We start from the raw sequence: 12004 nt of genomic DNA on the forward strand, positions 1-12004 counted from the left end.
CGTCCCGGCCAGAGGAAGAGTGTCCCCGCCGGGGGAGGGGGTCCCGCTCCACCAAGGAGGGAGGTCCCGGCCGGGGGGGGGGGATCCCCGACGGGGGTCCCACCCCACCGCAGGGTCTTCATCGCTCTATAAGCACCGTTGCTTTGCTCGCGTTATCATCATCATTAGTCACCATTAATTACCCTGAACTAATACAGCTCCCATTCATTAAGTTCTGCCTTTGCTACCCTATTTCCTTGCTCCCGTGCCACGTAATGAGCCGTGCTTTAAATAGGCTTTGCCTCTGCCTGTGGAAAGGCGCTCCCACCCGGGTGGTCCTCGCCCTCCCACCCACCCACCTGCTCTCCCACCCACCCGCTCTCCCTGTGCCGCTGCCCCCAGCCCTGGGCTCCCTGCCAGCCCTTTCGCCAGCGCTCACAGACCCGTTTGGGTTTACACGCTTGTTTGAAACATACGGAGCCAGGAATGCCAGCAGGAACGCGTTAAGGTGCTGCGAAACGCCGGCGCAGCCAAGATCCCAGGCTTGGGATTAGATAGCAAATGCTTTATACGTGGGAAATACGAGTGTCTGGCTCAACCTAGAAGCGTGCGTTCCTGGTCTGGCTTTTTCTTGGAAGGCCAGGTCTGCTGGATCACCACAGTAATCAGCGAAGGCCAGGTCTGCTGGATCACCGCAGTAATCAGCGAAGGCCAGGTCTGCTGGATCACCGCAGCAATCAGCAAAGGAGACGTGCTGAATCAGGAATGCTCAGCCAGGCTCAGGCCACGTGGTTTGCTACGTCCATCCATGGGATCATCGGTCCGGATCCAAATATCCACCTCACTGGGGCGGTGGCAGGGGACCTGCAAAGGGCGGAAAGCTGGGATGAAATCCCAGTGGTGCCCTAAGGAAGACTGTGCTGAGACTGGTTGGGAAGCAGGAGGCACCTGCATCTTTGCCCATCCCTTCCCGAGTGATGGGCATGTCCCGTTGCAACAGGAACCGTTTCTGAAAGGCAGTTTCACTGTGACAGGTGCTGGCCCTGTGCCCTGCCACCGCAGCCCCCCCGGCCTGGATGGTGACAGTGCTCAGCCCCTGCTGGAGCCAGGACTCGCCATGGGCTGGCCCCAGCCCTTCCCAGGGAGCGAGCAGGTGGCATCTGAGCCCGGAGCAGAGCGCAGGCTGCAGAACCAGGCCAGGATGCCCAAGGTGCACCCATTTGTGGCTGAGCCGTCACTCCATGCCCTGCGCGTGCTGATGGCAGGGGACCTCCCCGCTCGGCTCGGCTCCCTGGGCAGCAATTCCGTGCAGCCCTGGCTGTTAACAGCAGAAGTCAAGCCCATGCCTGCGGCACAGCTCAGCACTGAACAACCAAACACTCACTTTCTTGCAAAGACCATTGGCTTGGCAGTGTGAAAGGCTAATACCGTGCCTCAGAGGGCAGGTCTGTACGATGTAAAGGGCTCTGCTTTGTAAGACAACTTGCTGCCCAAAGGCGATCCGTGTGCTTGATTCTTTGGTTTCTTCTCAAAACACTTCCATGTTCCTTCTTCCCACCCATCTCTACCTAACAGAGATCAATTTTTTCTGCCCAGCCTGTTTATACCCCCCAGTCTCTGGGGCCTTTTAATTCCCACCAGAGCCCAGGGGCTGCTCCTTCAAGAGAAAAGTCCGAGCAGGCGAGAGGTGAAGCAGGACCCGGGACGAGAGCAGGGATGCTGCTGACATGACTCACCTGCCTGATTTCAGCAGATCTGTGTGGGCCTGGAGTGCACAGAGGGCACAGGTAAACTACAAACCCCCGTGCAAGGTACCTGTAGAGGGATTTGGATATCAGGGTGATGGTGGTAGAGAGGTTGTGAAGAGGAGTCACTGGGAGGGGAATAAAATTGCCGTGAGTTCATTGCCAGACACCTTTAGCCCTCACAGAAATAGACCAGCCACTACCCAAAGTCACATCAGGACTGTATTTAAAGCATTGTGTTGCTTCACACAGTTAAAGCTGCGTCCCCTCTGGATGGGAAGGGAGGAGATAGATGATGGGGGGTTAACATCCTCCTGGGACCCCCCAGTGGTGCTTTGCAGAGCTGAGCAGGGCTGGCTTTGGGCAGTCCCTGAGCAGTCACACTGCAGGGCCAGCAAGGCAGAGGGGACAAGGGGCAGGCGCAGAAGAGAGTGAGCCAAAGGCATTGGCAAGAAGTGCCCCAAGAACTGGAAGGAAAAGCCTTGCAAGGGCAGGGAGAGCACGTGCACCAGCCCTGAGGCACAGCAGCCCTTACCTGTGGGCTTCCAGATTCCCATGCCAGTGCTGCCTGGAGGATGTTAAATTTGGGGGGCTATTTTTAGATTAACCTGCTGAAGAGCTTGTAGCCCTTGTCAAGAAGTAAGAACTTCCAAAGTGAGACCAGCACTGACAACAGGGAGGGGAGTGAGAGCTGCCCTTTTTCTCACAGCCTAAAATAGATGCATGAGAGATGGCAAAAGCTTAAAACACCCTGAGACTGCAAACACCGCTGGCTCCAACACGCAGAAAAATCACGCCTGAGGATGCAAAATCTTGTATGTCACAAGGAAGAGGTTAGGACCTTGGAGCACCTTCATCTGAACAGAGACAGGCAGGAGACCTGCGCTGGCATGAGCAGGGAGAAGGTGCTGGGAGGCAGCGCTCCACTGGCATCCCAGAACTGGGGAAGCTGGAGGCGACCAGCAAAGCTTTAAGGTCAGGGCCCCGTCAGCCACAGTGCTACATCTCTGGGCTGATCTCCACATCACCTTTGTAGGTACCTCCCCCCGAATAATTGATGTTTTTGTTCCTAGCGCAGCCTGGAGCCCAGCTTATGTTTTGTCTCCCCTATAAGTCTCCTTCTAAAGCACCTGGCTGCAGCTCTGGCTCCTAAAGCCTTATTAAACAAACCTTTGCTCCGTAAGGCTGCGAGACAGGGAGCGCACGGACACCGATAACCCCGCGGCATGCTGCTCCCCTGAGACAGCTGTCCACCTGCAATGGGCACACAGGCGGGGAAAAGATGGGGGATTTGGGAGCACCAGGGCCAGGGCACGTTTGCTGTCTATCCCTGGAGGACCAGCATGGGTTTGTTCTGGCCCCCGCTGGCTTTGGGAGTGGGGACTGTCCCGGTGAACCTGTCCCCTCCGACAGCCCCGCTCTGCAGTGCCTGGGGGACATGGGGATCCGTAGATGCAGCTGACATTGTCACAGTGCTCAAGGGACACTTCCGCTGTGGCCAGGGAGGGCTGGCAGGAGCTACTGGTGTAAGCCTCCAAAAAAGGCACAACTGGGAGCAGCGCAGAGTAGGGACAGGCAAACAGCGGCTGGTCCCCTTGGGAAGGAGCATGGGTGGTGGCCCTAAGCCCCAAGCCAGGAGCCCTGCTCTCCCCACCAGGGCAGCAGGCCCACAGCCTGACCCTTATGTCACCGTGAGGTGCGATGTCCTGCTGGAAGTCCCTGCCACCCTGGGATGAGGAGGGTGCCAGGGCACTGCCAGGACTCTCCTGTCTGGCAGGGACAGGAGCCAGTTCTCTCCTGGGCACATAATGCTTGCAACAGCCCAGGGAAGCACCGGGGGCTGCCAGGGCTCATTGGGTTTCTCTCACCAGTGAAGCCTCAGTGAAATATCAGAGCTGGAGGGACCCCCAACACCTGGAGATGCAGCTCCCAAACCTTCCAGGCCGGTGGTGCCTTCCCCTGCTCCTGCCCCAGCAGATCCCCTCATCGCTGTCGTAGCAGGACAGCCACATCCCTCCCAGGCACCCACATCCTTACCAGCCACCCCGCCACCCCACACCAGGCGAGGAGCAGGGGATGAGGGTGCACGCAGCACCCAGGGGGCTCGGGCAGTGCAGGGGGAGGAGGAACACACATGGCTGTGTGACACAGACGTCCAGCCCCACCGGCTCTGGTGAAAAACTGAAAAATCTCAGTGCCGAGCAACAGCCAAAGAGGTGATGCCCGACACCAAGAACTGGTAGGAAAAGCCACTGGGTGGGAGTTGGTTTGAATTGTTTTTAACCCTACTCACAGCTCTTGACCAGCTTATTTTTATTAATTAACATTCTTGGGTTTGCGTAACTTCCTTTTTAAAGGCTTAATACTACCACGGTGATATTTTTACTGTTAAAAACAATACAGAAACCATCACGTACATCCCTTAAGCACTCCACACAGTTCTTAGCCTCACAGCGCAACCAGCCAGGCTGAAGCAGCACATGGGGATGGGGAGATCCTGCCCAGACCAGGACAGGCCACCCCAGCTAGGGTGTCCCATGGCCCACACAGACCCCGAGCAGTGTGGGAAGGGGAGCAGAGAGCCCCCTCTCACCCGTGAGGCAGCCAAGGAGGAGCTTCGTGGGGCATGGTTGGGGCAGAGCCCACACAGGCTGTGCCGGGCCCGGGAAACTGGGGATGCCAGAAGTGGAAATGGGGTCCAAAAGGGATCCAGCAAGCTCCTGGAGGATATGCCCAGCTGCACATGTGCAACTCACCCAGTCCATGCTGTGCTGTATGGTGGCAGCGTGGAGGTTCACAGCACCTGAACACCCATCACTGGCTTCCCCCACCAGGGTACCACTGCCGCAGGACCTGCCCTGCCCCCATGGCCATGTGTCAGCCCAGCATTGTGGCTCTGAGGGAGCCCGCCCTGGCTTCAGGCTGCCACATCAGGTGTGGGGAGGAGCTGCCTTGGATCCCAACACCTGCTACGTTCAGGCTTCACTCTTGTTCCTCAGTGCAGGATAAACAGCAGGTCACCTCATCTGATGGCAATGTTGAAGCCTTTGCACATCTTACCCGCCAGCCTTTTGCTTGAAGTTTTCAAGTATAACCCTTGATTCTGTTTTAACCCCATGCCAGGGGTGTCCAGTTTGCCCTTCAGGCTTGCAGTTGTGTGCACCGCTTCGGGGCATGGCTTGCACAGAGCAGCAGGGGATGCATTTGGCAGCCAGCCCCAGCTGCGCTGCAATGGGGAAGGGGGGATGGAGAGCCCCAGGGGAACCGCTGCAGGTCTGCAGACACGGGGGCTGGGGCTGCACCCCCGGGCATGGGCACAGACCTGGCTGTGTGGTGAAAGCAGGGAACAGCAGCACCCACAGCCACCTCAGTGAGAGCCACCCACCCCCCCTACACACCCCAGGATGGTCCCAGTAAGAGACAGGGCCCCACTCTGGGTGAATGAGCCGTTGGTGGGTGTGAAGGCTCGCGGGCAGCCTGCACCCCCTCCAGCCTTGCAATCAGCCCAGCCGGGGAGAAGGAAAGCCACAGGACAGTGAGAGGCAGACGTTTGGATTGAGGGGAGTGCAGGATGGGGATGGTCAATGAGGTAACAGCCCACACACCACGGTGTGGAGGAGAAGGGCAGCTCCCCAAGGGTCTCCCAGTACCCTCCTGAGCTCCAGCACATGGGTAGCCTCTAGCCTGGGGAGCAGCTCGGTCCTGACCTGCTGGTTGCCCATCTCCAGCACCACACCAAGGGCAGCCTCTTGGGTACTGCAGGAGCTGTTGCTGGGGACAAGCCCTAGGCCACCACAGGAGTGCCCTCCCCCAGCCTGGGTGGGTGCCCAGGGGGAAGAGCCCTGCCTGCAGCTGCTGGAAAGCAGACAGGAGTGCTCACGCTGCCAGCTCCAGTATCTGACCACCAGGTTTTATTGAGCAGGGCAAGGCTGGGATGTGGCTGTGAGTACGCGAGGAGCTCTGGCAACCCCAATTCTCTCTCCTTCCCCAGCAGGAGAGCTTCCCAGGCAAGCTCCCTGGCACCCTCCTGGGCTGCCCTGTGCCAAGGCTGGGAGGGACGCAGCCCTGCAGCCTCGCCTGTCCCAGGTTTCCTTCCTCCCCAGCTGCAGGGCGCTGGCACGACAGAGCAATTGTGCAGCTGCAGCCCTCCGGAGCAGTCTCCGCTCGCCCCCCACATCACGCTGTCCCCAGCCAGCTCCAGCAGCATGTCCACCAGCTCCGCTCCTCATTGCCCCCAGGATGCCCTCAAACACCAGCATGCTGCTCGAGGTCCTCATCTTCAGCCCCAAGCCTGATCACAGGTCCTTTTGTCCTGTTGCTAACGGTGCAAGGGAGTCCTCTGTTCCAGACTGCGTTCCCACCAGAGCCAAGCAAGGGTCCCGTCAGCTCTTCCCCACCAGAGTCCTGCTCCCCACCGCTGCCTGGTGGGGCATGGCTCCACAAGTCCCCCAAGCCAGGGGGAAACGCAGCCAGCTCAGACCCAGGGGGCAGGAGCAAGGCCGGGGGCAGAGCGGAGGCTACCTGCGTGGTGTGCCACATCTGCAAAGAGAGCAGGGCATGGGGTGAGCCCTGCCAGCACTGGGGGGACACCTGGACTTCCAGGCTCACCTGCTCTGCCCCAAGTCCCTTTGTGCCTGGCCCCCCTGACAGCCTGCAGGGGTAGGGACCGCAGGCAGCACCTTCATGGGGAGGAGTGAGGGCAACGGGGCTGAGCCCTGAGCAGTGGGATTCAGACAAAATGGGGAAATGCAACACGAAAGTGCCAGGCACGGGCACCATACCCCAAAGCGTCCGCAGTAAGCGTCCAGCCTGCGCCGTTACTGCAGGCGGTTTGGGAGAGTCAGCTAAACGTAAGAAGGGAAAGGGCAGAGTAACCCAAATAACAGCCAGTCAAGGACAGCAGGAAGGACACGGCTAGCAGCAAGATGAGGTTGAATCTGGAAATTCACGGATCCAGGAAACCCAGCGTGGTCTGTGATGGCAATAGAGCTACACACCATCCAGTCACCCGTTCCATCCATCCCCACCCCGGGTGGGGCTGGCCAGCCTTGAGCTGTGGAGGCTACGGAGCACCTATTGAGCCTCCAGTAAAAGGCCCATTTCCCCACAGCCGCCCACTGTCCCCTCTGTCCTCCTGTCTCTGCCCCTCACTGCTCACAGTGTCAGTAAAAACCTAAAGGCTTAATGAAGCTGCTCATCCCAAAGAAATGAGCCCCCAGCCACCACCCATACCTGCCCCTGCTCACTTACAGTTCACAGTCTTTACGTCTCTTCTTGTCTTGTCTTCTCTTACCTCTGCCCTTGGACCTCCTCCTTGGAAAGGAAAGTACCACAGGAGAGGCTGATGGGTGGGAGGTGACACCCACAACCCCAGCCGGTAACGCTGCCCCCGACGCCGCTTACCTTCCCAACCTCATCAGGTCCTGGCGGGGCCTGCAGGGTGGGAAAAGGACAAAGTGAAGCGGTTACTTGGGCAACACTGTCTGTCGAGCTGCTGGAGGTGGTTCCTTGAGATGCCCCAGTGCGCAACACAATCTACCACTCGTGCTTAAAACAGACCCGATATGACTTTTCCCCACATTATCAACTCCTCCACTAGGAGCCGATTGCAGTAGGCAGGGAGAAGGCAGAGCCAGCAAAGGAGCAGGGGATGGTCAGCTTTGGTGACTCCCCTGGGGATGTGACATTTTGCCCATGAGGCCGGGAAGCAGAGGTTCAGTTTCAGCTGCTCTCAGTGACAGCTTTCATAGCTCAGCTGGTTAAACAAGATGCAAAGTCCTGAGTAACACGTGGGATTTGCTGCAAAGTCTCAGCGGTGGTTCTCAGACAGCAGCCATGACATACTTGGCTTAAGCATCCCCTACAGGGGCCAAGGCCAGGACATCCACCGTGCCTACACTAAACTTCAAAGGGGAGCGATGTAAAGGTGTGGAGGGCCACTTCAGGAGAAGCCAAAAGGTGCTACGAAAGCAAGAACTTTACATAGACTCAAAGGCAGCCTGCACAAGAGCGTGTAGATCTCCTGGGAGTTACCCTGGGTGGGAAAACCACAACAGGCTCAGGAAATTCCCTGCACGGAAAATAGCTGGAAGTGGAGCAGGGGGAAGTAACACATGTGCTTCTTCCCGCTCCCCCTTCTGCATCCACCAACAGATGCTCCAGAGATGGTACAGAGCTGGATGAGCCTTGGGTCTGCTCCAGCACAGCTGCTCTTACAACTGCAGGGGAATACCGACCCAGGGATCCTCAGGCTTTGCTTCCAGGCAAGGATCCTGTCTAACAGCTGCCCAGCAGGACACTCAGTCCCCAGTTTTCGCAATACTGCATTGCCCTTGGGTTATGATGGAGAGCGAATGCCAGGACCCCCCCGCCATTGGTGCTGGAGAGGCTCTGTGGCAGGGACAGGCTGTGGGCAGCACCCACTGGAGCCCCCCCCCTGCTCCCACAGCACCACAGCCCCCAGGCTGAGGCCCCTGCCCAAGCTCTCATCAATTCTGGGCCAACATGAGCACCCTGGAGGGGTTAACGACGTGCGAGAAGTCTGTGGCAGTTTGGTGCTGTGCATCCATCCCAGGCCAGTGCTGCATATCCACGCCAGGCTGACACTGCGTGTTTTAAATTTTCATTTGTCAGCTTGGATGTAAGCCCCTGCTCCCCAGCCCCAGCTGGGCAGCCCCCCTCAAATGGAAGCCCCAGGCCCAGCCCTTCAGCTTCCCCTTCAGGCCACAGTCACGCTTAGGTACGCCAAGCCATGGAGCTCTCTGCTAAGGCACCACCTTGGGCATGCTGTCCCACACCAAACGCCTGCCTCAGAGCCACCAGCCCTGCTCCACTACCCACAGGCAGCTCCTCCAGCCAGAGGAGCCCACGCCAGGCATGCCAAGGCAGCCGCAGGGATGGGGGTCACAGACATCCCTGCTCGCAGAGCCAGGCTGCCGCAGCAGCTCCAGCCCGGGCTGCACAATGCTGCGCAGGGGGAGCGGGCTGCGGAGGCAGTGTCAGCCATAAGCACTGGCAACCCCCCCCGTCCAGAGATAGCGGGTGGATGTGTTGAGGGGTGTCCCAGCAGGTCGGGGTGTCCCCAGGGCATCCTTGCCCCATGTGCGAGGCAAGCTGGCAGGGTCACAGGGGTGCAAGATGAGCCTGGGGGTCCCTACCTGCACTCGCACTGCTTGTGCTCGGTGAACACCATCTCCACGTAGGGTGCCTCCCCATTTGGCTTTATCTTCAGGAGCTGAAAGAGGAGCAAAGGTTACTTCCCGGCCGGCGGCAGGAGGGGGCTGGAAGGGCTCCCACGGCACTGCCTCGCCACCCCAGCCTCTCGGGCAGACGCGTGTCTAACCTGTTCCTCGGGACCTCCGGCAGCGGAGACGCCACCTCCGCACGCAGACAGCGCCAGCCAGGCCCGGCTGCCCCGGCAGCTTGGGAGGCTCTGCCAGTGCTGCCCCGTGTCTTCAGGGCTGGAATTTAAGGCCCACGGTCTCGGGATTTCCCAGCCTTAGAGGAGATTTTTTTCTGCCTCTGCCTTCATGAAGAGTTTTCACGTATTTGACCACTTTGCACTCCTCCCTTCTCTGATGGAAATATCCCCCTAGTCACGATTTCCAGACCATTCCTGGTGCTGCTGCCTCCTCCTGGCTCCCTTTCCCACAGCACAGAGCCTGGATTCAGTAGCACCATGCCACCCCAGCCCCAGGGTGCAGGATTTGCCCTGTCACATGTCAGTCCACAGCCCAGCCTGGAGTTCGGGTTGGACATCCAGGGGCTTCACAGGGTATGTTCATCATCGGTGTGATCCACCCTAGCCCCCACAGCGGTGCCTGGCACCGCCACCCCGCACATGGCAGTGGGATCCCTCCGGTGGAGGCAGACCTGCACTTGGGGAGCTACCTGCCCTTGATGTCAGGCTCTTGCTCCACCTCAGTCAAAATTTTTTGGGGGGACTCCCACCCTACCTTCCAACACATTTTCAGCCCCCAAGGGATCAAAATCACTGGTGATTTATTGCAGGCACTCTCTAGTCCATCACCCACAGCAAAACAGAGCTTTTCGCTGCTGCTGCAGCGGGTTGATCTCCAGCAGCGCGGCACAAGGGCTGCAGTGTGAGGACAATGGCTGCCTGGCACATGGGGCAGAGCCAACCAGCAGCTTGTTGGCAGCCCGGGATCTCCCACCCCACCTCGCACTGCTCCTACAGTGGGGACTGGAAAAGCAGCCCTTCACGCTCGCCGTGCCCCCAGCACACATTTACTGTCATCACCACCACGGGCATCTCCTGTCAGACAAGAACCTTGCTGCTCCCTGCAACCAAGGGGCAGCTCCCACTCTGCCCCGGCAAGCAGAGTCACGGGCAACCCGGGCACTCCTAGCCCCACCGCAGGGCAGGGAAGGTCTGAAAAGGTGACGGCAGGCAGCGAGATGGACCATGCAGAGAGGAGAGGGCAGGGAACAGGGAGCAAGGCCAGTACCACCAGGGACGTCACCTGGCCTCAAGGACAAGCCCAAAGAACAGGCAAAGGGACCCCTCCTGGTTTGGCATGTGTCTCAGCAGTTGCGAGCGAGCCCCCTCCCATGTTTCCCACGCTGCTACGATGGCTGGAGGATGTGGAGCTGCAAGTTGACCCTGCCGGTGCTTGGCGAGGAGCCCACCGCCTCCCCAGTGCAGCCACAGCCCCACAGGAGCAGTGCTTACCTGCATGGTGACCTTGCTCGTCTCCACAGGGACGCAGCGGAGACCCTCGTCCCCACAGCAGCCACCGCAGCGCTGCAGGGAGACGCAGGAGGGTCTGAAAATGTACTCCACTTCGTTGGGGAACTCGGTAATGACGTCCACCAGCTGCTCCAGAGGCCGGCAGAAACTACGATTCCAGATCTCCCGAAAGGTCAGGACTGCAAGATCCCGGGGTAGGGGGCTGTAAGGACCCAGCCCGGAGAGGCTGAGCCCAGCCCCCCACCCCCGGCCCGCGCTGGGGCAGGTGCAGCAGCCGTGGCGGGGTCCTACATCCCTCACGGGGGCACAGGGATGCAGGGGACCCCCTCGTACTCCCCGCAAGTCCATCACCGCACGGGTACAGGGTGTCATCCACCCCGATGGGCTCGTTCTCCAGCTGCCCGCCAGCTCCTGCCCCTTCTCCACAGACCCCCAGCTTTGCCGCCGCCCCCCGCCGCTCCCCTGCCCTCCCCGGCGGGCGCCGGAGCCCACCCCGCAGCGCGGGGTACACCGTCCCCTCGGGTCTCATCGCGGGGAGAGCAGAGGGCAGCCGAAGCGGGGTGTTCCTGCCCGGGACCCCCCCACCCCGGCACCGGAGGAGCGGCAAGACCGGGGCAGGGCTGCGCTCCGCTCGGGGCCGAGGGGAACAGGCTGCTCCGCGCCCCGGCACAGCTCCCCGCTGCCCGCCCCCCCCCCCCGGGCATCACCGCGGGGATAGCGGCCCCGGGGGTACGGAGCCCCCCCACCGGCTGCCGCCCCCTCCCAGCGGGGCACCGGCGGCCGCCCGCTGCCAACTCACCGGGCGGCTCCGCGCTGGCCGTCCCCCGCGCCTCCGGGACCTACAGGGAGGGAAAGGCGGGCGCTGGCGGCACGGAGCGGGGGGTCCCGCCGCCGGCCCCTCACCCAGCGCCTGGAAGAGCCGCCCCGGCAGCCACCGGCGCCCCGGGCAGCGGCACCGGCGGGGGCCAGGCTGCGTCCGCCCCGACCCGCTCCCGCCCCCCGGCTCTCACCGGGGCGGGGGGCGCGCCCAGCGTCCCGGCCACCAGCAGCCGCAGGAAGGCACCGAGCAGCCGCATCGCCGCTCCCGGCACCGACTCCGCCGGCACCGACTCTGCCGGCACCGACTCTGCCGGCACCGACTCCGCCGCTACCGCCCCGGCATGCCGCCGCCCCGCCGCCGCCAGGCCACCGGCCCCGCCGTGCCGCCTCCGCCGCCGCCGGGCCATGGGAGCGCGCCCCGCTCCGCCGCCGTATTTCACCGCCGCCGCCGCGCCCCGCCCCCGCCCGCCCCAGCCCCGCCGCGGGGCGGGAGCAGGTGCCCGGCCCCGGCGGCAGCGGGGCCGCTCGGTGTCCCCCGGGCGCGGCGGAGCCCCGCCGCCAGTTCCCCACCCCGGCCGCCCCGGGGCTGCTCGGTACCGGCCGGTGGCCGGTGCATCCCCAGCGGGCGGGGAGTGCTGGGGCTGCCCCGGGTCCTGCCCGCCCCTCCCGGGTGCGCTGTCCCGCGCCCACCCGGGCACACCCTGCCCGTCCACCCAGCCCGTTGCCCCTGCCAGCCCCCGCCGCTGGGACC

General features: G+C 61.6%; 1 protein-coding gene across 1 annotated transcript; it reads right to left on the minus strand.

The window, feature by feature from the left end:
* Nucleotides 1-4020: 4020 nt before the first annotated feature.
* Nucleotides 4021-11620, minus strand: PGF (placental growth factor). The gene is made up of 7 exons (XM_040602252.1): nt 11445-11620; nt 11234-11273; nt 10417-10613; nt 8882-8958; nt 7128-7157; nt 6975-7037; nt 4021-6263 (listed from the first exon to the last, which is right to left on the minus strand). The coding sequence occupies exons 1-7, from the start codon at nt 11508-11510 to the stop codon at nt 6242-6244; spliced, it is 495 nt and encodes a 164-aa protein (XP_040458186.1). The 5' UTR covers nt 11511-11620; the 3' UTR covers nt 4021-6241.
* Between the last annotated feature and the right edge of the window lie 384 nt (nt 11621-12004).

This window comes from Falco naumanni, chromosome 7 (assembly GCF_017639655.2).
Source record: "Falco naumanni isolate bFalNau1 chromosome 7, bFalNau1.pat, whole genome shotgun sequence".
NCBI classification, from domain to species: domain Eukaryota; kingdom Metazoa; phylum Chordata; class Aves; order Falconiformes; family Falconidae; genus Falco; species Falco naumanni.

Bases quoted from the DNA above. Each gene is read 5' to 3' on its own strand.
- PGF (XM_040602252.1), bottom strand. From the start codon at position 11,510: ATGCGGCTGCTCGGTGCCTTCCTGCGGCTGCTGGTGGCCGGGACGCTG. The intron at 10,614-11,233 runs GTGAGTTGGCAG...GGGATCTTGCAG, and splicing joins GGCCAGCGCGGAGCCGCCCG to TCCTGACCTTTCGGGAGATC. The intron at 7,158-8,881 runs GTAGGGACCCCC...CCCACCCTGCAG, and splicing joins CACAAGCAGTGCGAGTGCAG to GCCCCGCCAGGACCTGATGA.